This window comes from Schistocerca americana, chromosome 2 (assembly GCF_021461395.2).
Source record: "Schistocerca americana isolate TAMUIC-IGC-003095 chromosome 2, iqSchAmer2.1, whole genome shotgun sequence".
Taxonomy (NCBI): Eukaryota; Metazoa; Arthropoda; class Insecta; order Orthoptera; family Acrididae; genus Schistocerca; species Schistocerca americana.
Window position 1 is genome coordinate 197087544 of NC_060120.1, and position 20524 is coordinate 197108067.

The window sequence follows — 20524 nt, forward strand, 5'->3', positions numbered from 1 at the left end:
TTAATTTTCGATAAGCCTCATTAATAGTTTGCTGGCAATCCTCCACATACTGCTACAATAGTTTCCTGTTGAACATATACAAGCAGTAAAACCTAACCACAAAGTTCACAGTTCTTGAAGAGTAGAAAGGTATGTATGGAGCAGACACTGTCATTGTTTTTACGCATGGCCTAGTTGTTTAACACTTATTTTACAGTTAATTTGAAGCATTGTTGTTGTTCTAACCAACACAGGTTTTTTGTCTGAAACTCGGCCGTGGACTGACTGTCTCGTGACCAAAAATGGGACCCATATAATAGATACTGAAGTTACACATTGTTCAAAGTTAAATTTACATAAATCACAATTAAAACTCAACTCATTCGATTAAGCTGAGTACATTGAAAAATTGGTTCTTTTTGGCAGTTTCCTCTACTGCAAGAGTTAGTCTGAATTATTTGTTTAAATTATGAAATTAACAAATATTGTTATGCAAACAATACTTTTGAGAAAACTGTTAATTACTTTGGACATATTTTGAATGGAGCTAAATAAATATTTTAAGAATACTATTAGTTGTTCCTCCAAATGTTTATAACTAGTACAGAATTTATATTTGTTTATATGTCAACAACAGAATTTAAGTTATGAAACCGTTACTGATTTCACCCCCTATAACAAAAGTATTAACTAGGAATAGTCGAAATAAATTGGAAAATCAATCATGTACATAAAACTAAGCACAAAATTAGATCTGGTGTTATGTTCTTCAAACCTGGGGGCCAACCTTTCTGTTCTATGAAAATGCATATTATATTCACGTATTTTAATGATACTTAATTCAAAATTGAAAAAATGAATTTTAAGGAGGCAGATGGCAAAACAAGAGGGGAAGTAAAAATATCCCATCTTTCTTCATCACAAGATGAAATAGCAGTTGGTTTCTGACTGATATGTGTCCCATATCAATACACATGCTGTTTCTCGTTTCATAAGTATGATTGTATCCAGTCCCCTCATGCCCTCCAATATTATAGGTTTCCAATCTCTGTATCAGTATTTCGTGGTCAGTAGTGTTGAGTCCTTTGGAGAGACCCAGAAACAGTTGTAGATACAACTTTTTTTTCGTCTAAGCACTGTTCAGTGTACTCTGTCGGACTGCCAATTGCTGATTCTGTAGATTTACTCTTTCTGGAATCACACTATGATGGTACAAAAATATTATGTTTCTCCAGATAATTGACTGATCTTGTATACATAAGCATTCCCAGGATTTTTGAAAAATGTGGTACACTGAAATTGGCCTGTAGTTTTTGGGGTCATCCTTATCCCTGTTTTGTACACTGACACTACCCAGCATATCTTCCGTTTTTCTGGAAAAAATCCTTCTCTGAAAGAGGTTTTTGTTATGTCTAGGACCTGTGTGATTATTGGTTCACTTACTACCTGTATTATGTGATTTGATATTTTGTCACCTATAGCTGATTTCTTGAACTTCAGCTCCTGCACAATTTTCCTCAGTTCATCTTCTATGATTGGCTTCAAGAACATGGTCCTGCTTAATTTTTCTAAATTTCTTAGTAAACTTCTTTTTTGGAATATTTCTTTCTAGTTCAAGTTCTTTACTACATTTATATAGTTATCATTGTGTATGTTAGCTATTTCTCTGCCATCTGTAACCACTGTTTTGTTTATTTTTATTGGCGTAATATCTGTTTCTTTGTTTGATTCAATTTTTTACCTTTCTTTCAGCATTAAACAAGAGAGGAAGTTCCTATTTTATTATGGCACTTTTCAGATCTAGCATAATCATTGCGATTAATTAATAAAACTGTAAATAACAGTTATAATTAAAATTATAGCTTTTTTATCCAATTCGGTTACAGGAGACACACCGAAAAAAATGTAATACTATGTTATAGCTAACTCAAATTATCAGTTTATTCTCCATGAATTTTTCTATTGAGTAATAAGATTTCTCCCACAAAATCTTTGGCTGCCTTATCTTTAGATTTTAAGTATGTTTTTGCCAATTAATATATTGTGTATTTTCATCCCATATACTGTGGAGACTGTGTCAGATTTCAGTTACTGTGTGGGAAGCATAAAATTCTCTTTGTTTCTTGTGTTTTTAAGTGTGACTAAACTGATTCTCCTCAAATAATTTTTGTCTGATGTGTAAGGAGATTGTAATTTCAGAAATGTGTAGGGAGGGAAGAGTTAGGATTTATAGTTTCCAAAATAATGGATGTAAAGATTCTTTTTCCTGTGCAGGGTACATGTATCTGACAGTTTCCTTCTGAAGCTTCAGTATCCAAGATACATTACTTGAACTTCCGTAGAAAGTAATACCATACTTAATGAAAAATTCAAAATAACCATGATATGCTGTTTTTTTATGTACTCACATTAGTAGCCTCTGTTAGTATTTACTTGATTTTCCAGCTTAAGTTCTTGTCCACATGTAATTATAGGAATTTGATTACGTAAACTTTTTCCATGAACTGATTGTTGTGCTGTTGAAATGTACCAAATGGGTTTCTGTAGTGTTCTGCTTTAACCCATTTAACTGGAAACAGTTAATGGTTTGGAATTTTTTTCTGTATTATCAGCTTATAGTAGAACAGAATTATTAGCTGCAAACAGAATTGCTGAGAAATTTATATGTACGAGTTAGTCAGTTATGTATGAGGGCTATTTGGAAAAGTTTTACAGTAGTAGTTTTTTGTACCAGATTTATCAAATCTATGCCATCCAGCGACACCACAGTGGTGTCATGTGCGAAACTGCAGTCAACGGTCAGTGACACCACAGTGGTGTGGTGTGCATAGTATCGCTCAGTGGCTGGCGACACCATATTGGTATCGTGAGCATAGTATCGCGCAGTGGCCGGCGACAGCACATTAGTATCTTTTGCATTCTGTAGGTGTTTTGTTTGGATAACAATAAGTTACACATGCCAACAAGTTTTTTTTTGTTTTTGGAAGTACTTGGGCCCTTTCATCATGGCAGACAAAAGAGACAATACGATTATCTACGATGAATGTGTGGACGTCTTGTCTGACGTTCCAGACGACTTGGCTGATTGGAAAGAAGACATTGGATATCAAAATAATGAAAGTGAAGCAAAATCATCAGAAGATAGTGAAATACCTCCAAGAAGAATTCAGCAAACACTACGGTTGCCAACTGATTCAGATGAATCAGGCGAAGAAGACAGTGCACAGTGGTCAGACTTTGATATACCGAGGACCAATAATAAATTTGAAGGTCCTCTGGGTCCAAACACATTTCCCAAAGATACACAGAGCGTAGAGGATATTGTAGGATTATATATTGGGAACGATCTATTTGATTATATTAGCAATGAAACCAACAAGTACTACAGTGAAAAGTGCAATGGAAGGAAACTGGACAAAAAAAAAATGACAAATTTGTTGATGTTATGAGACCTGAACTTAGAAAATGGTTTGGGCTTGCAACCCTTATGGGAACTGTATAAAAAAGCAAAGATCGACGATTATTGGTCAACAAATCCATTGATAGACACCCGATATTTCGCAAAATGTAATTGATTATTTTTCCAGAAAGTTTAAAGAAACTTTTGATCTAAGTCAAAACATCTCAATTGGTGAAGTAATGATACCATGGCATGGAGGGTCAAATTTTAAAGTTTACAATCTGTCAAAAATTATGACATATGACATACTCATTCAGACGTTGCGTGATTCGAGTATGGGATACATTTTCTCATTCAAGATATATTCTGGTGCTGGACAGCCTTTAGCAAAAACAGTGGTGGAACTGTTGACACCTTCTTATAGAAATTGGCATCACCTCTACATGGATAATTATTATAACAGTGTAGAACTTGCAGAGAAATTCATTGAAAAAAAAAGAAATAATAAAAAAAAATTCGAGTTTGTGGAATGATATGGTAAAATAGAGCATTTCTGGAAAAATTAAAGCACGCAAAAGTGTTTGTGTTTGAAGCTTGTCATCAATGGAAAGGTACTCGCAGAGATATGGAGAGCTTCGAAAACTAAAATGATACGAATGATTTATACAATACATAATGCCACTTTGACTGACAGAAGAAAATGTAGAAAACCCAATTACACAATAACTTGACAGTGTATTAGACTACAACAAATACGTGGAAGGAGTGGATCAGGCAGACCAATATTTTTTTTACTTCCCCATATACAGAGAAACTATAAAATGGTCAAATTAAAGTTTACCTGTAGCTCTTTAACTGCACATTATTTAATGCATTCCGTACATGTTAATATTTCAATACAGAAAACAAGAGTCTCTGATTTCATAATTATTTGTTGAAAGTGTCTGATTCATGGATAAAAGACCATGTACCTGCTTCTGAACAAAACTTGTAGCGTACGTCTCATCATGAGCCAGTTGACAGTCTTTCCAGTCACATAAAGCAACAGCAACTAATGCTTATTTCTGAAATGGATAAACAAAAATGAAGAAAGTGCCATGTATGTTACAAAGACAAAAAACAAGAACAACAAACTTAATGTGCAAGTCTTGTGGAGTTGCGTTACATTTTAGAGACTGTTTTGCTGCATATCATATGAAAGAGAAAAACTAAGTACCAAAGACAATACAAATAAATAAATACGTATGTATATCTTCGAAGTTTCATGAAAGTAGTGGAACAGGGTTGAGAACTTATGAGAACTAATTATGAGATTAGTAAAATTTAACAATTTATAATCTCCTGATAATGTCAAGAATGGCCGGTGATAAGCCAAGTAATCCAAATTAGTGCTGCCGGTGCCAAGCGAATAAATTTGTACAAGACCTGCAGATGGAAAAGCTGTAGCGTCACCAGCAGTCGACCGCTATTTTGCACACAACACCACTGTGGTGTCACCGAATGGCATAGTGGTAATGAACATCAGTCAATGTACATGGGATCTCTCAACATGCTCCCCACTAACTTCACTACACCATTACCACCTTCCTGACGACATTGGCATTGCGCCATGGAACAATTACTCGTGAGTATGACACATCCACTCGAGGAAGGTGCCTGCAATTCTTGATTGTTGCTGAAGCTCCTACCTCACAGCACATCATTCATGTTATCAAATAAGGCATAATCAAATGGAGTGAGATATGGTGAGTATGGTGGGTGTGGCACAAAATTGAACTCCAGTGATGTCAACTTCATTGTTGTTGCTTGGTGGGGTGGGGCTGCACATTGTCGTGCTGGAGGATCACTCCTTTTGGTCACATTTCCTGTTACCTCTGCTGAATTGTACATGAAAATTGTGTAATGGTGTCACAATACACCCTGCTGTTAACATAGCCCGCGAGAGCACGATGTTGATGGACAACCATTGATCACACACCACAGTTAAACATTTATGAATATCGTTAGTTTACTCTATGTAACAACAAATAAGTGCTATCCTTTCACTATGCACAGTGTTCACAACTGCCATCTAGCATCTGTGTGGTGTACTAGAATCAATTCATCGTTGTATGAGAAGATGCGCCCATAGTTTGAGCGGTATTTGCAAAACAGTGCAATTGTAAACCATTTCTGAACACCCCTTGTAGAATAGGTAAAACTTTGACCATAGAATGGAGCCCTGAGGCATACCTTGTGATACTGTACTCCATTTAGAATAATAATTCACAGCATTTGCAGTGAGACAGTTACCCTCTGTCATGCAGGTATGACGTAAGCTACTGCTGAGCATTGCTGTTGATCTGATATTTATCTAATTTGTAGATAAGCATAGATAAGCAAGGCATGTTTTACTAAGTCAAAAGCTTTTGTTAGATCACAAACAGTACTTCCAATATTACTCTTCTGATCTGAAGTTTTACTTATTTTTTCAGTGCAGTTGTTCACTGCATCCAGAGTGTTTTTTCTATGTTGGAATCCAGATTGGTTACTTAGAATAATATCATTTTTTGCAAAAAAAATTTGAACGTAGATTCCGGATACTTTCTCCAGCACTTTTAAGAGGATTAGAAAATTAGAAATAAGATGATAGTTTCCCATGTCTTTCTTCAACTCTTTCTTGAACAGGAGCCTGAGTTCTACATACTTCAACTCACCAGGAAACCACCTCTTTCCAAAAGATTGGTTGATTGTTTCTTTCTGTTAGTGGAAGTGCTGCTATGCATATAATGCTTTATTCCCTCTACTGGATATCCTATCCCAACCAACAGAGTTTTTGTTTTTTAGTGGTCTTGTAACATTTTCTATTTCCTTTATTGTAATTTTCTTAAAATCTGTGAGATACTCTGGCACTTGATGAAGTCCAAAGGGATTTACTTTACTCTGATACTCTGCTATAACATCTGCCATCACTATGTTTATGGAGAATTCATTTAAATGCTCTGATATTTGAGCTGGATTAACAGTAAGGCTGTTGTGATATCAACACGGTCTTTTTTGTCTGCTCTCAGCATATTGGATGCTGCTTACAGCTCCACAGAAGTGACATTTAAACTGGCTGCTGCAAGCTGCTGCAGTACAGAGCTTACCGCACACTGCAATGTGGCGCTACACACTGCACCAGAAGATGACAAATGTGCATCACCTCACTGCCTACCATTGCGACTGGACCACACATCTTTCTAGCCTTCACACTAAGCTCACCACAGATCATCCTCAGACTACTCTCAGATTTTGCTGAGATTACAGAAGACATGATCTTATGAACTTAGAACAATGCTATTGCTTCTTTGACTACTAGCAACTATTTGAAGTCCAGTATGAGTGGAATAGAGTGAGACTGCCTAGAGAGACTGAAGGATACAGCTTTATGTATGCATATTAATGTATGTATTGTAAATAAATACTGTGTATTTATTTTTTAATCATTATCTAGTGTTTTATGTGTTCTAGAATGTTCATCCATCTCATTACACTGACAAATACAATCACTATCATCTAGTTTAATCCTAAATATTTCAAGACTTAACTCTTAACAATTCATTCTGATTTGACAGCTGACTACACTGCCTTTATCTTACTTTTATGTTGTAAAATGAAGTCATTGTTTGCCATTGTTTTAGTTGCCATTATAACTTTTTAAAATGTAGCATTATAATGTGCTCAGCAAAATGCCTATTTTTGTTATATTTTGGTTCATTGTGGAATTACCTTTTTTTGGCACTAGACATTTTTATACCTGGAGTTATCCATTTTAAGTCTGCTAGTCATTTTGTTACATATGATTCTAAGCTGTAAGGTTTCATTGAACATTTCAAAATATCTACTTAAAAGTTCAGACTTACTGCTACTTGAAATCCTTTCTTAACTTATTACTAAATATAGTTGAATTTTTTTCATTGAAGTTCCTTTTCATATGGCTTTTGTTATGTGAAATTTGTCTGTTAATTTTTGGTAGTTTAATGAATAATTTAGGGTGATCACAGATACCCAGATGTGAACAAAATTTATCGGCATCTTCAAACAAATGATTAGTTAAAATATTATCAATAAAAGTTGCTGACTGTGTGTTTACTCTAGTGGCTTGAGTGAAGTTAGTTTACTTTGAAGCCATGTTTTTTTTTATGTTGTCAATGAATTTGGACATATTATTGCTTTCAGCTGTGATCGTTGTATTGTAGTCAGCAGTTATTAAGATCTTTTTCCTCTTTTCTTTATTGAGATTTTTGAGCTGGCACTGAAATTTGAATCGAAGATATTCATTTATCACTTTCTCTGATACTTTGTAAAGAGAAGCTACTCTTCCATTTAGACACAGCAGCTCTCAAATATACATTCTTTATTCAGAAAATGAAAGGCATTTCTTATATCATATTTTATGTCAGAATGAAGGTTTATACATGAAACTCGATGATTTCTCTCATTGGCTAATGCAGATAAAAGTTTTAATTCATGTGTACTCTTGTTTTACTCACTTTTTCAATGAGTTGTATTATTTTCCATATTAATGGGATTATGTGAATGCCAAATTTAGAAATTTGTTTTGTCTCCATTTTTCAGGACAATATTCTACAAAGTGGGAAAGAAGCTGAGTGCCCAGATTGCAAGGAAAAATTTTCTGATGTCGTTCTCTTTCGGTTGCATATTTTTCAGCACACCCATCCTTATATTTGTCAAACCTGTAAGCAAGCTTTCCGCAGTGATAAGGATAAATGTAAGTTCAGCTCCTTTCTGACAATGTATACAAATGCTAATTATTTAAAATAATAAATACACAATGCAAATATGTTTAACCACTGGTGGTTGTGAATGAAATAAAAATTTTAGCAAACGTCTTATGGTTGATGATATTATGTTTATTTCATGCTGGGAAACATTCAGATGCGTAAAGAGAGTCATTGTTCTTTCAGGTTGCCACCAATGTAAAAAATGGTCTGAGAAATGCCCCATATGTCCTCAGGAACTGTCATCATTGGTAGAATTGGAACAACATATAGTATCACATGAGCTGCCTCAATTCCACTGTTTTGACTGTGGCCGTAGCTTCCTTAAACCTGTAAGTAAAATCTTAAATTTTACTTTGTATGATCAAATGTTGGAATAGTTTTAGTCTGATGGACCATATGGTTTGCCTGGTACCCAATTCAGGATGTTAAAAATACATATTTATTTAATCATGTTATCTACATAGTAATACATGGATTGTGCCAAAAGAAATGTGGATGTGTCTTATGCCTTTTAGAGTTTATGCCATTGGTATTGCTACCCTAGTAATCATACTGAGAGACTTACAGACAACAGGGTGCCTTAGGTGGTGGTTTACCAGTTACTTTCACTGGTGATAAGCTGTGAATTTATATGAAAACTAGGTCATGGTATGAGTATATCTAACTGAGATTAATGTTTTGCTAGTGAGAGTGTAAAGTCTGTGAAAAGTTTAATGTTTTGTGAACATAGAGAATGTCACAAACTTCAGCATTTAGCTGAACAGTGACTAAACAGAACTCATTTCCCACACTGTGAAGGAGGAAACAGTCCTAGCTGTTTGAATTATTTGAGCATTGATCTTCTGCATTTTGAATAAGTGTTTACACAAACATCGTTACCATCTCTTTGACATATGAGACACCAGCAAATAGCTGAACCATTGATTTTTGGAAAGTGCATAGTGATTGATACACTGCTTGAATGTAACAATTCTCACTTTTGTACTGGAAACATGAAATCTCATTCGCTTTCATTCTGTTTTGATCAGTGGTATCATCTTACAGATTAACTATGTATCAACAGATGATGTTCTTATTTCTAAAAAAGACTATCAAAACACTGCATGATGTCATTTTACAAATTTTGTGTAGGTTATAGTTAAAAGTATAGAGATTCTAACATTGCGTTCCATTCAAGGACAAATATTGTAGCAGCACAAATTTATTACGATAGTAACATGGCTTCATTAGAAGGGCTTCCCAGGCTACATAGAAATGTGGTCGATGTTATGTCTTTGTCTAGGTCACATTTTGTTGTGAACAATCTTTTTTTATGTCACAGAAAAAAAAGAGACTGGAGGAATGTAGTAATTTCACAGTCCAACACTGAAGAGCAACAATGCGGGTTGTGTCTGGATGCCAAATATTTCATCACTGGTGAATAAATAGAAATGTCATGTTTCATAAATATAATAAAATGCTAATATTGTTTAATTATGTTGATTTTTTTATCTGTTATATGTGCGGTCTTGCAATCATATGTGCTTATTCAACTCAACATGTGACATTGCATCATATAAAATGTTCATTCCTTGTGTTTGAGCTATTTGCCCACAGCCTGCCCACCTCCATCCATATATGCCTACCTGCCCATGGGCTCTTGAGCTGGAAGAGCCTGTTGTATACCTATGCTAAAAAGAGACAAAAACTTTCCTGCAGGTGGAGTATGCTCCCATTGTCAAAAGGTGCACAGCATAGTAACTGAATGTGAAAACATTTACAGTTGGTCTTTGTAGCTAAATGGACAATGGCAAAACTTTATATGGTGAGGGTCACAAGTTCACCTCCAGATTTGAGTGTTTTTTGTATTATTACTGATATTTGATTTATGGGTATAAGGACATGGTCCAAGGCATAATTATCTACCTAATAATTCATCTTCTACTGCTGGAGACTTCATCAGAGGCCTTAATGATTCAGAAAGAGGTTACAGACTCAGACAAGCTCTGCATCTTTCTGAGTCACAGCCTCTACTGATATTTCCTGCAGTGGAAGACAAAACCTTAGGCATAGAATTATGCCTTGGACCAACAATAACACAAATATCACCATGCATCTTATATGCAATAATGTGCAGTTGATTTTCCATACTGAGGCAACAATGAGTTGGCTGTAAATCAAAGTGGGTCACTACTGATGATATGTGTAATAAACTGATGACAACCTAAAAATTCACTTACAACCTTTTTTTGTTTTAGACCACTAAGAAATAATAATATAATTATGTACTAACATGGAATGAATTTTAGCTACATTGCAAACCACTGTGAAGTGATGGCAGAAGGTATGTCCCATTGTACCAGTTATTAGGGCTTCTTCTCATTCCATTCATGTATGGAGCACGGGAAGAATGAGTGTTTGAATGCCTCCGTGTGTGCTGTAATTATCCTGATCTTGTCCTCAAAATTCCTATGTGAGCTATAAATAGGGCATTGTAGTATGTTCCTAGAATCATCATTTAGAGCTGGTTCGTCAAACTTTGTTAGTAGACTTTTTTGAGGTAGATTTTTTTCATGGAAGAGGCTAATTCAGCTGTGTATTCAATGTAAAATCTATTTGGAATTCCATCAGGGTGTGGTGTATTCTTTACTTTAAGTAGTCGTGTTCTTCAGTAAGGATGTTAGTATTAGTTTCTTTTGTTAGTGAATCTGTGTGGCTGTCAAACATTGGTATAGCTGCATTCTCACCCATAAATGCATTTTTAAATACAGAATTTAATATTTATACTTTCTGTTTTCTGTTCTCAGTTTCAACACCAAATGGATCCACAAGAGACCAGACATAACAATTGGATCAGTTCATTGATTTTACATATGACCAAAAGTTCCTTGATTTTGTGATTGATCTTTTTCCAGGATCTTATTGTGAAAATTACTGGAGCTGTCATGTGTGGCCTTTCTTACGGATTCATGAGTTGCTGTTAAGTTTTCTCTATCAGTTGCCTTATAGCATCATTTGTAGCAAAACTATAATTGTATATAGAATAAAATTTTTGCTGTGCAGTGAAGTGTGTGCTGATATAACTTTCTGGCAGATTAAAACTGTGTGCCTGAATTGTCTTGAACCATGACCTTTGCCACTACCGTCTGAGCTCCAGAGCACGATTCATGACCCATCCTCACAACTCTACTGCTGCCATTACCTTAACTCACACAATCAAACTTCACAGAAGTTCTCCGGACTAACTTGCAGGACTAATATTCCTGAAAAAAGGATATTCCAGGGATGTGGCTTAGCTGTAGCCTCGGGAATTGTTTCTAGTGTGAAAGTTTCATTCTACAGTGGAGTGTGCACTGATATGAAGCTTCCTGGCAGATTAAAACTGTCTACCAGACATTTGTGAAGATTTCTCATTCGAATCCTAGTGCAGCATACAGGTTTAATCTGTAGTTATCTCTGTTTTTGCAATGTTTTATGATTGGTGCCATTGAACCAAGGTGGATCTTTGGGGTATTATAACTGTATTTGATACTTATTTATCTGGACCACAAGCTAAAATGTCTTTCAGCTTTAATCACAATTGCTCTGCATTTGCTGGATCTGAACTAAATGTTCCCCATTTGTCCCGTAAGTAAGTCTTTAGTAACTATGTATCAGTTCGCCCAGACACAAATACTTCCTAGCTTTCTTGATTACCTTTTTGCTTTTGGAGAAGTTGTTCCTGTAATAGCATCATTGTCCTGAATCCCTCCCTCATTGTTGACACTCTTGAAAAGATCAGTTCTGTCTGTAGCCAGGAGTCTAAAATATTTGTTTTGAAGGTGGGTTCTCTTTGAGACAGTTTTCCGACAATATTGTTTTGTCATAACCACAGTCAAGCCCAAATCCAAAAGCGGGGTCGTCAGTGAATTACAACACTTACCATGTTAACCATGGACAGCAGTGTACAGTCAGAAAAGTCCTGAACTCGTGGATGGAGAGTCTGTTATTTACGCAAACATTGAATATACTAACATTACAAACATAAGAAATTTCGAGAGCCTACCAAAAATAGTAAATGACAAATAATTGCTGATGATTGGGTTTGAACTGGCTATCTGCAGCACGCAAGTCAATGACACTAACCGTTGCACCACTCTGCATGCATCCCATATAGTGGCAATATATCCGTATAACTTCAGAAATATACATAATTTAACAGACTTATTGATTATATTGGGAAGGTTAAATTCGCCATATAGTACTACTGTGATGTTCAGGGACTTTCAGAGCTATCAAGTTTAGGCTGTTTTGAATGACGAAATGTGTCCGAGTCTGATGCTCGGTAACATCTGATTTCTCTTGACCATATTAGTTTGTAGTTGGATTCATTTGGGACCTCTCCAAACAAAATGTTTCCCCTTGTCATTACAAACACTCTTGTTGAGAAGTCTACTCTGTCTTGACAATATACATTCCACATGCATATCAACCAACTATTATTACTCAAGGGTGATTTGAATCACGTACAGCAATATGCAGCCACTTTCAATCAGTAGCCAGAACTGTTGAGCTACTTACACATTATGTTAATTTCATCCGTATCAATGCATTTCTAGTCACTGTTTCATTCTTGTTACCAACTCACAACAATAATTGACTTTTTCAGCTCTGTAACACCAGGAATTTACTGGACAGCTTTACTTGTGCATTTTTAGAGTTCATTCTTATACTGAGTTGTTTCAACCATACAATTGCAAGTTTTCTGTACTTTTGTGATCAGTGTAATACACAGTTGTTTGTCATTGATCCACGTAACTTGGAAAAAAGTTAAAATATTGACTCCGGCCAGGTTTTGTGCTGCCAAGCATACATAGTATGACACAGTCTCTTTGTATTTGCATGTGACTTTTGAAGAATGTACAGGCAGTGTGATGTATATGGGGCCAGTTGTAATCCACACTGCATTCCAATAGTGAATCAAAGAAAAGGCAAAGTAAAGCAAACCCCTTTGGTGTGGTTGGATGACAGACCACAAGGGATAGGTTCAGCTGCCTAATTGTGAAGGTTTTCCTTCCTGGGTATGAATGGCACTTGTCCTTCATGAAGAGTGAATGTTGTGTCTGAAGTGTAACTGTTGAGTTTTGGTAACTGTAGTGTGTGTGTGTGTGTGTGTGTGTGTGTGTGTGTGTGTGTGTGTGTGTGTGTGTGTTTGGTATAGTGTCATATTTATGTTGTATGATGATGAAAACTGGTGATGGCACACAGCCTGCTTCTCTTGAATAACACCAAGCAAACTGCCAGATTTCACAAGCCTATCTGATCAATGGATCAGCATCAAGAATCAAGAATTTTATTCACCATAGATCATTTTACAATGATATTGGCTTCACCATACAGGATGTAGTAGTACATACATAATAATAAAATAAACTAGTATCAATACATTGTAGTATACATTTTAAGCAAGGCAGTGTAGCAAATTACGCCAGGATAGTTTCTAAAAGTTAACGCAATAAGCTATACTATAATATAATACAGTATTGTATAGAATAGTATACCTTGTACATAGGTATATGCTATGTAATTACAAATGACTAATCACAGCTCATAATAATATGTTTAACTACAGAAAACTTTTAAATGCCAATACCCCCCTCAGGCATCTCAAAGAATTCTTTAATGTCATAAAATGGATGATCTGACAGCCAGCTGTACCACTTAGTTAAAAAAAAATTATATCCATAGACTGAACATGAATTGGCAGTTTATTGAATATTTTGAGTGGATTTACTTTGTGGGAATTTCTGGTTCTTGCTACTCTGTGGCATGGTATGTCTAAATTGCTCTTAGCTCTGGAGTTGTGTTCATGTATTTCCCCTCTGGCAATAAATTCTGAAAATATTATTTTTAATATAGAGTACAGACACATAAATGTATAAATGTATAATTGTGAGTATTCTGAGTCTGGAAAAAAGAGGATGACAGTGCTCCCTATGACCTCTTTTACACATTATGTGTAAGACTTTTGTTTTGTAATTTCATGTTCTTGATGTGAGGGGAATGCCCCAATATAATCAGACCATATGAAATATGTGACTGAAATAGCCCAAAGTATGTCACCCTAAGGTACTCCAAGCTCATTTCCTCCCTTAGTTTCAAGATAAGGTATGCCACCCAGGATATTTTTTCCACATACGTTATTGACATCTTCCTCCCAATAGAGTTTTGAGTCAATGTGAATACCTAGGAGTTTTACTGACTTATTGCCCATTTCATTTGACATTCCCATTAAAAGCTGTTGGGTTTTATCAGGATTGCACAGGAACTTATTGGCTGCAAACCAGTCCAGAGCCTTTTCAAGTGTTTCTTTTGAAGAAGGGACCAAGGATAGGCTCTTGTGGTACACCTGTGCTGATTTCCATTTCTGACTGCGACAAATTGTTTTCAGTTACTTAAATAAAAACTTATCACAGCTAAAGTGCTCCCTTTCACCCCATAGTTTTCTCAGTAGTATATCAATAGGAGTGCAATCGAAAGCTTTGCTTAGGTCACATAATACCAGTGATATCATGTTATTGTTTTCAAAAGCTGTCAAGGTTTGGTCAGTGATTTCCAAGATGGCCCCTGTTGTGTTTTTCCTCTTGCGAAAACTGAACTGACTGCTACATATGATATTGTGTTTTTCAAAGAAGCTGCTTCTTTGTGTGTCTCAGTGCCTCAAATATCTTTGGGAATATTGGAACAATGGAGAATGGTCTGTAGCTTTGGGGTAGATGTTTGTCCCCTTTTTTTAAAAAGAGTTGCCTTTACGTATGTCTGCTTGTGACTGTATATGTGCGGATGAATATGTGTGTGTGCGCGCCAGTGTATACCTGTCCCTTTTTCCCCCTAAGGTAAGTCTTTCTGCTCCCGGGATTGGAATGACTCCGTACCCTCTCCCTTCAAACCCACATCCTTTCGTCTTTCCCTCTCCTTCCCTCTTTCCTGATGAAGCAACCGTGGGTTGCGGAAGCTTGAATTGTGTGTGTGTTTTTTATTGTTTTTATTGTCTCTATCAACATACCAACACTTTTGTTTGGTAAGTTACAGCTTCTTTGGCTGGCAGGTCGATAGACACACAAACAAACACAAACATACACACAAAATTCAAGCTTTCGCAACCAACGGTTGCTTCATCAGGAAAGAGGGAAGGAGAGGGAAAGACGAAAGGATGTGGGTTTTAAGGGAGAGGGTAAGGAGTCATTCCGATCCCGGGTGCGGAAAGTCCTATCTTAGGGGGAAAAAAGGACAGGTATACACTTGCACACAAACATATATCCATCCGCACATACACAGACACAAGCAGACATTTGTAAAGGCAAAGAGTTTGGGCAGAGATGTCAGTCGAGGCGGAAGCACAGAAGCAAAGATGTTGTTGAAAGACAGGTGAGGTATGAGCGGCAGCAACTTGGAATTAGCGGAGATTGAGGCCTGGCGGATAACGAGAAGAGAGGATATACTGAAGGACAAGTTCCCATCTCCGGAGTTCTGACAGGTTGGTGTTAGTGGGAAGTATCCAGATAACCCGGACGGTGTAACACTGTGCCAAGATGTGCTGGCCGTGCACCAAGGCATGTTTAGCCACAGGGTGATCCTCATTACCAACAAACACTGTCTGCCTGTGTCCATTCATGCGAATGGACAGTGTGTTGCTGGTCATTCCCACATAGAAAGCTTCACAGTGTAGGCAGGTCAGTTGGTAAATCACGTGGGTGCTTTCACACGTGGCTCTGCCTTTGATCGAGTACACCTTCCAGGTTACAGGACTGGAGTAGGTGGTGGTGGGAGGGTGCATGGGACAGGTTTTACACCGGGGGTGGTTACAAGGGTAGGAGCCAGAGGGTAGGGAATGTGGTTTGGGGATTTCATAGGGATGAACTAAGAGGTTACGAAGGTTAGGTGGATGGCAGAAAGACACTCTTGGTGGAGTGGGGAGGATTTCATGAAGGATGGATCTCATTTCAGGGCAGGATTTGAGGAAGTCGTATCCCTGCTGGAGAGCCACATTCAGAGTCTGATCCAGTCCCTGAAAGTATCCTGTCACAAGTGGGGCACTTTTGTGGTTCTTCTGTGGGAGGTTCTGGGTTTGAGGGGATGAGGAAGTGGCTCTGGTTATTTGCTTCTGTACCAGGTCGGGAGGGTAGTTGCGGGATGCGAAAGCTGTTTTCAGGTTGTAGGTGTAATGGTTCAGGGATTCCGGACTGGAGCAGATTCCTTTGCCATGAAGACCTAGGCTGTAGGGAAGGGACCGTTTGATGTGGAATGGGTGGCAGCTGTCATAATGGAGGTACTGTTGCTTGTTGGTGGGTTTGATGTGGACATACCTGTGAAACTGGCCATTGGACAGATGGAGGTCAACGTCAAGGAAAGTGGCATGGGATTTGGAGTAGGACCAGGTGAATCTGATGGAACCAAAGGAGGTGAGGTTGGAGAGGAAATTCTGGAGTCCTTCTTCACTGTGAGTCCAGATCATGAAGATGTCATCAATAAATCTGTACCAAACTTTGGGTTGGCAGGCCTGGGTAACCAAGAAGGCTTCCTCTAAGCGACCCATGAATAGGTTGGCGTACGAGGGGGCCATCCTGGTACCCATGGCTGTTCCCTTTAATTGTTGGTATGTCTGGCCCTCGAAAGTGAAGAAGTTGTGGGTCAGGATGAAGCTGGCTAAGGTAATGAGGAAAGAGGTTTCAGGTAGGATGGCAGGTGATTGGCGTGAAAGGAAGTGCTCCATCACAGCGAGGCCCTGGACATGTGGAATATTTGTGTATAAGGAAGTGGTATCAATGGTTACAGGGATGGTTTCTGGGGGTAACAGATTGAGTAAGGATTCCAGGCGTTCAAGAAAGTGGTTGGTGTCTTTGATGAAGGATGGGAGACTGCATGAAATGGGTTGAAGGTGTTGATCTACGTAGGCAGAGATACGTTCTGTGGGGGCTTAGTAACCAGCTACAATGGGGTGGCCGGGATGATTGGGTTTGTGAATTTTAGGAAGAAGGTAGAAGGTAGGGGTGCGGGGTGTTGGTGGGGTCAGGAGGTTGATGGAGTCAGGTGAAAGGTTTTGTAGGGGGCCTAAGGTTCTGAGGATTCCTTGAAGCTCCGCCTGGACATGAGGGATGGGATTACCTTGGCAAACTTTGTATGTAATGTTGTCTGAAAGTTGACGCAGTCCCTCAGCCACATACTCCCAACGATCAAGTACCACGGTCGTGGAACCCTTGTCCGCCGGAAGAATGACGATGGATCGGTCAGCCTTCAGATCTTGGATAGCATGGGCTTCAGCAATGGTGATGTTGGGAGTAGGATTAAGGTTTTTTTTAAGAAGGATTGAGAGACAAAGCTGGAAGTCAGAAATTCCTGGAAGGTTTGGAGAGGGTGATTTTGAGGAAGAGGAGGTGGGTCCCGCTGTGACGGAGGACGGAACTGTTCCAGGCAGGGTTCAATTTGGATAGTGTCGTGGGGAGTTGGATCATTGGGAGTAGGATTAGGATCATTTTTCTTCGTGGCAAAGTGATATTTCCAGCAGAGAGTACGGGTTTAGGACAGTAAATCTTTGACGAAGGCTGTTTGGTTGAATCTGGGAGTGGGGCTGAAGGTGAGGCCTTTGGATAGGACAGAGGTTTCGGATTGGGAGAGAGGTTTGGAGGAAAGGTTAACTACTGAATTAGGGTGTTGTGGTTCCAGATTGTGTTGATTGGAATTTTGATGTTTTGGGGGGAGTGGAGCTGGAAGTGGGAGGTTGAGTAGATGGGAGAGACTGGGTCTATGTGCAATGAGAGGAGGTTGAGGTTTGCTGGAAAGGTTGTGAAGGGTGAGTGAGTTGCCTTTCCAGAGGTGGGAAACCAGGAGATTGGATAGTTTTTTGAGGTGGAGGGTGGCATGCTGTTCTAATTTGCGGTTGGCCTGTAGGAGGATGCTCTGAACAGCCGGTGTGGATGGAGAGGAAAGATTGAGGACTTTTATTAAGGATAGGAGTTGACGGGTGTGTTCGTTGGCTGAGTTGATGTGTAGGTGAAGGATTAGGTGGGTGAGGGCAATGGATTGTTCAGTTTGGAACTGGTATAGGGACTGATGGAAAGAAGGGTTACAGCCAGAGATGGGAACTTTAAGTGTGAGGCCTTTGGGGGTAATGCCAAATGTCAGACAAGCCTGAGAAAATAAAATATGGGAGCGTAATCTGGCTAGGGCGAAGGCATGTTTGCAGAGGGAATGTAAATAAAACTTAATGGGGTCATTGTGGGGGTGTTGTGAGGGTGACATGGTATTAGAACGCGGAAAGTGTAACATGAGGCTGAAATGAAATTGAAAATAAAAATATATGGGGAGAGATAAAGGTGAATTAGAAAGCAACTGGAGATCTGGTGTGAAAAAAGGCGAAAAAGTGTTGGTTAAAGCTGGGCTATGTTTATTCTGTGGTGAACTTGGGTTGGTAGACAACAATGTGCACAAAGGTTAGGTGGTTGTGTTGCCGCCAAAACACGTTAAAGGGTGGAGAAATTCGGGATCACCCTGTGGCTAAACATGCCTTGGTGCATGGCCAGCACATCTTGGCACAGTGTTACACCGTCCGGGTTATCTGGATACTTCCCACTAACACCAACCTGTCAGAACTCCGGAGATGGGAACTTGCCCTTCAGTATATCCTCTCTTCTCGTTATCCACCAGGCCTCAGTCTCCGCTAATTTCAAGTTGCCGCTGCTCATACTTCACCTGTCTTTCAACAACATCTTTGCCTCTGTACTTCCGCCTCAACTGACATCTCTGCCCAAACTCTTTGCCTTTACAAATGTCTGCTTGTGTCTGTGTATGTGCGGATGGATATGTGTGTGTGTGCAAGTGTATACCTGTCCTTTTTTCCCCATAAGGTAAGTCTTTCCGCTCCCGGGATTGGAATGATTCCTTACCCTCTCCCTTAAAACCCACATCCTTTCGTCTTTCCCTCTCCTTCCCTCTTTCCTGATGAAGCAACCATTGGTTGCGAAAGCTTGAATTTTGTGTGTATGTTTGTGTTTGTTTGTGTGTCCATCAACCTGCCAGCACTTTCGTTTGGTAAGTCACATATATACTGCTGAGCAAGAATGCCATAAATCAGTGTACTTTTTAAAGAAGTTATCAAAGATAATTTAAGCTTCCCTTTTCCCACATTGGCAATTGTATATGAAATCCCAATCTGTAAAAACTGTGCGCCCGACCGAGACTCGAACTCGGGACCTTTGCCTTTCTCGGGCAAGTGCTCCACCATCTGACCTACCGAAGCATGACTTACGCCCAGTCATCAAAGCTTTACTTCTGCCAGTAACTCGTCTCCTACCTTCCAAACTTTACAGAAGCTCTCCTGCGAACCTTGCAGAAGTTTCATATAAGCACACACTCCGCTGCAGAGTGAAAATCTCATTCTGGAAACATCCCCCAGGCTGTGGCTAAGCTATGTCTCCGCAGTATCCTTTCTTTCAGGAGTGCTAGTTCTGCAAGGTTCGCAGGAGAGCTTCTGTAAAGTTTGGAAGGTAGGAGACGAGATACTGGCAGAAGTAAAGCTGTGATGACCGGGCGTGAGTCGTGCTTCGGTAGCTCAGATGGTGGAGCACTTGCCCGCGAAAGGCAAAGGTCCCGAGTTCGAGTTTCGGTCGGGCACACAGTTTTAATCTGCCAGGAAGTTTCATATCAGTGCACACTCCGCTGCAGAGTGAAAATCTCATTCTCCCAATCTGTACTTTATTATCTACCAACAAACATACTTATGTACTCTTCCTTTTGTCCTAGTACCATTACTACTTTAGGTTCTTCAGTTTTGCAAGTCCAATTCCTGCAAGTCGACTGTAAAATCTTCCCTGTGGAAATTCATGACAATATTGTCTATGCAGGCATTCTTATGTGTGGCATGGTTATTTGTACAATAGAGGTCTAAATGATCTTAGCATATTCAAGAATTTCCTAATGACTAGCCTGTGTGTGTTTGTCATTTCTATATTGAAATCACCACAGATAGCAATTCTTGTCTTACTCTTAAATATCTTTTTAACTATTAATTCACATTTTTCAATAAACAAATTTACATCACCATCTGGCGACCTATATAGACTAACTACCATTATATTTTCATTCATTAGTTTCACACAACTAAACTCCCCATCTATTTCTGAGGAGTACATAAACACATCAATTCTGGAAAATTTTATTCCTTCTTTGACAAAAATTCCAGCCCCACCATTCTTTCTCTACTTCTACATATCATGTCTCCAACAACATACCCTTGGGGAACAAATGTATTTACTTGTTCTTGGGTTAACTAGTGCTCAGATACACATATAACATCTACATGCTCAGTGTTACATAAATGTTCTAATTCTAAAATCTTATTTCTAATACAACATATGTTAACTTC

At 38.5% G+C, this 20524-nt stretch overlaps 1 protein-coding gene across 3 annotated transcripts in view; it reads left to right on the forward strand.

Annotated features, from left to right (window-relative positions):
• The window catches only part of LOC124590782, a 281346-nt gene that overhangs the window by 187317 nt on the left and 73505 nt on the right, over positions 1-20524 (forward strand). For all 3 annotated transcript variants that reach the window (XM_047131676.1, XM_047131675.1, XM_047131677.1), the window contains 2 exons: positions 7979-8132; positions 8329-8474. In XM_047131676.1, the coding sequence (XP_046987632.1) occupies positions 7979-8132; positions 8329-8474 (300 nt within the window). The remainder of the gene's footprint in view (positions 1-7978; positions 8133-8328; positions 8475-20524) is intronic.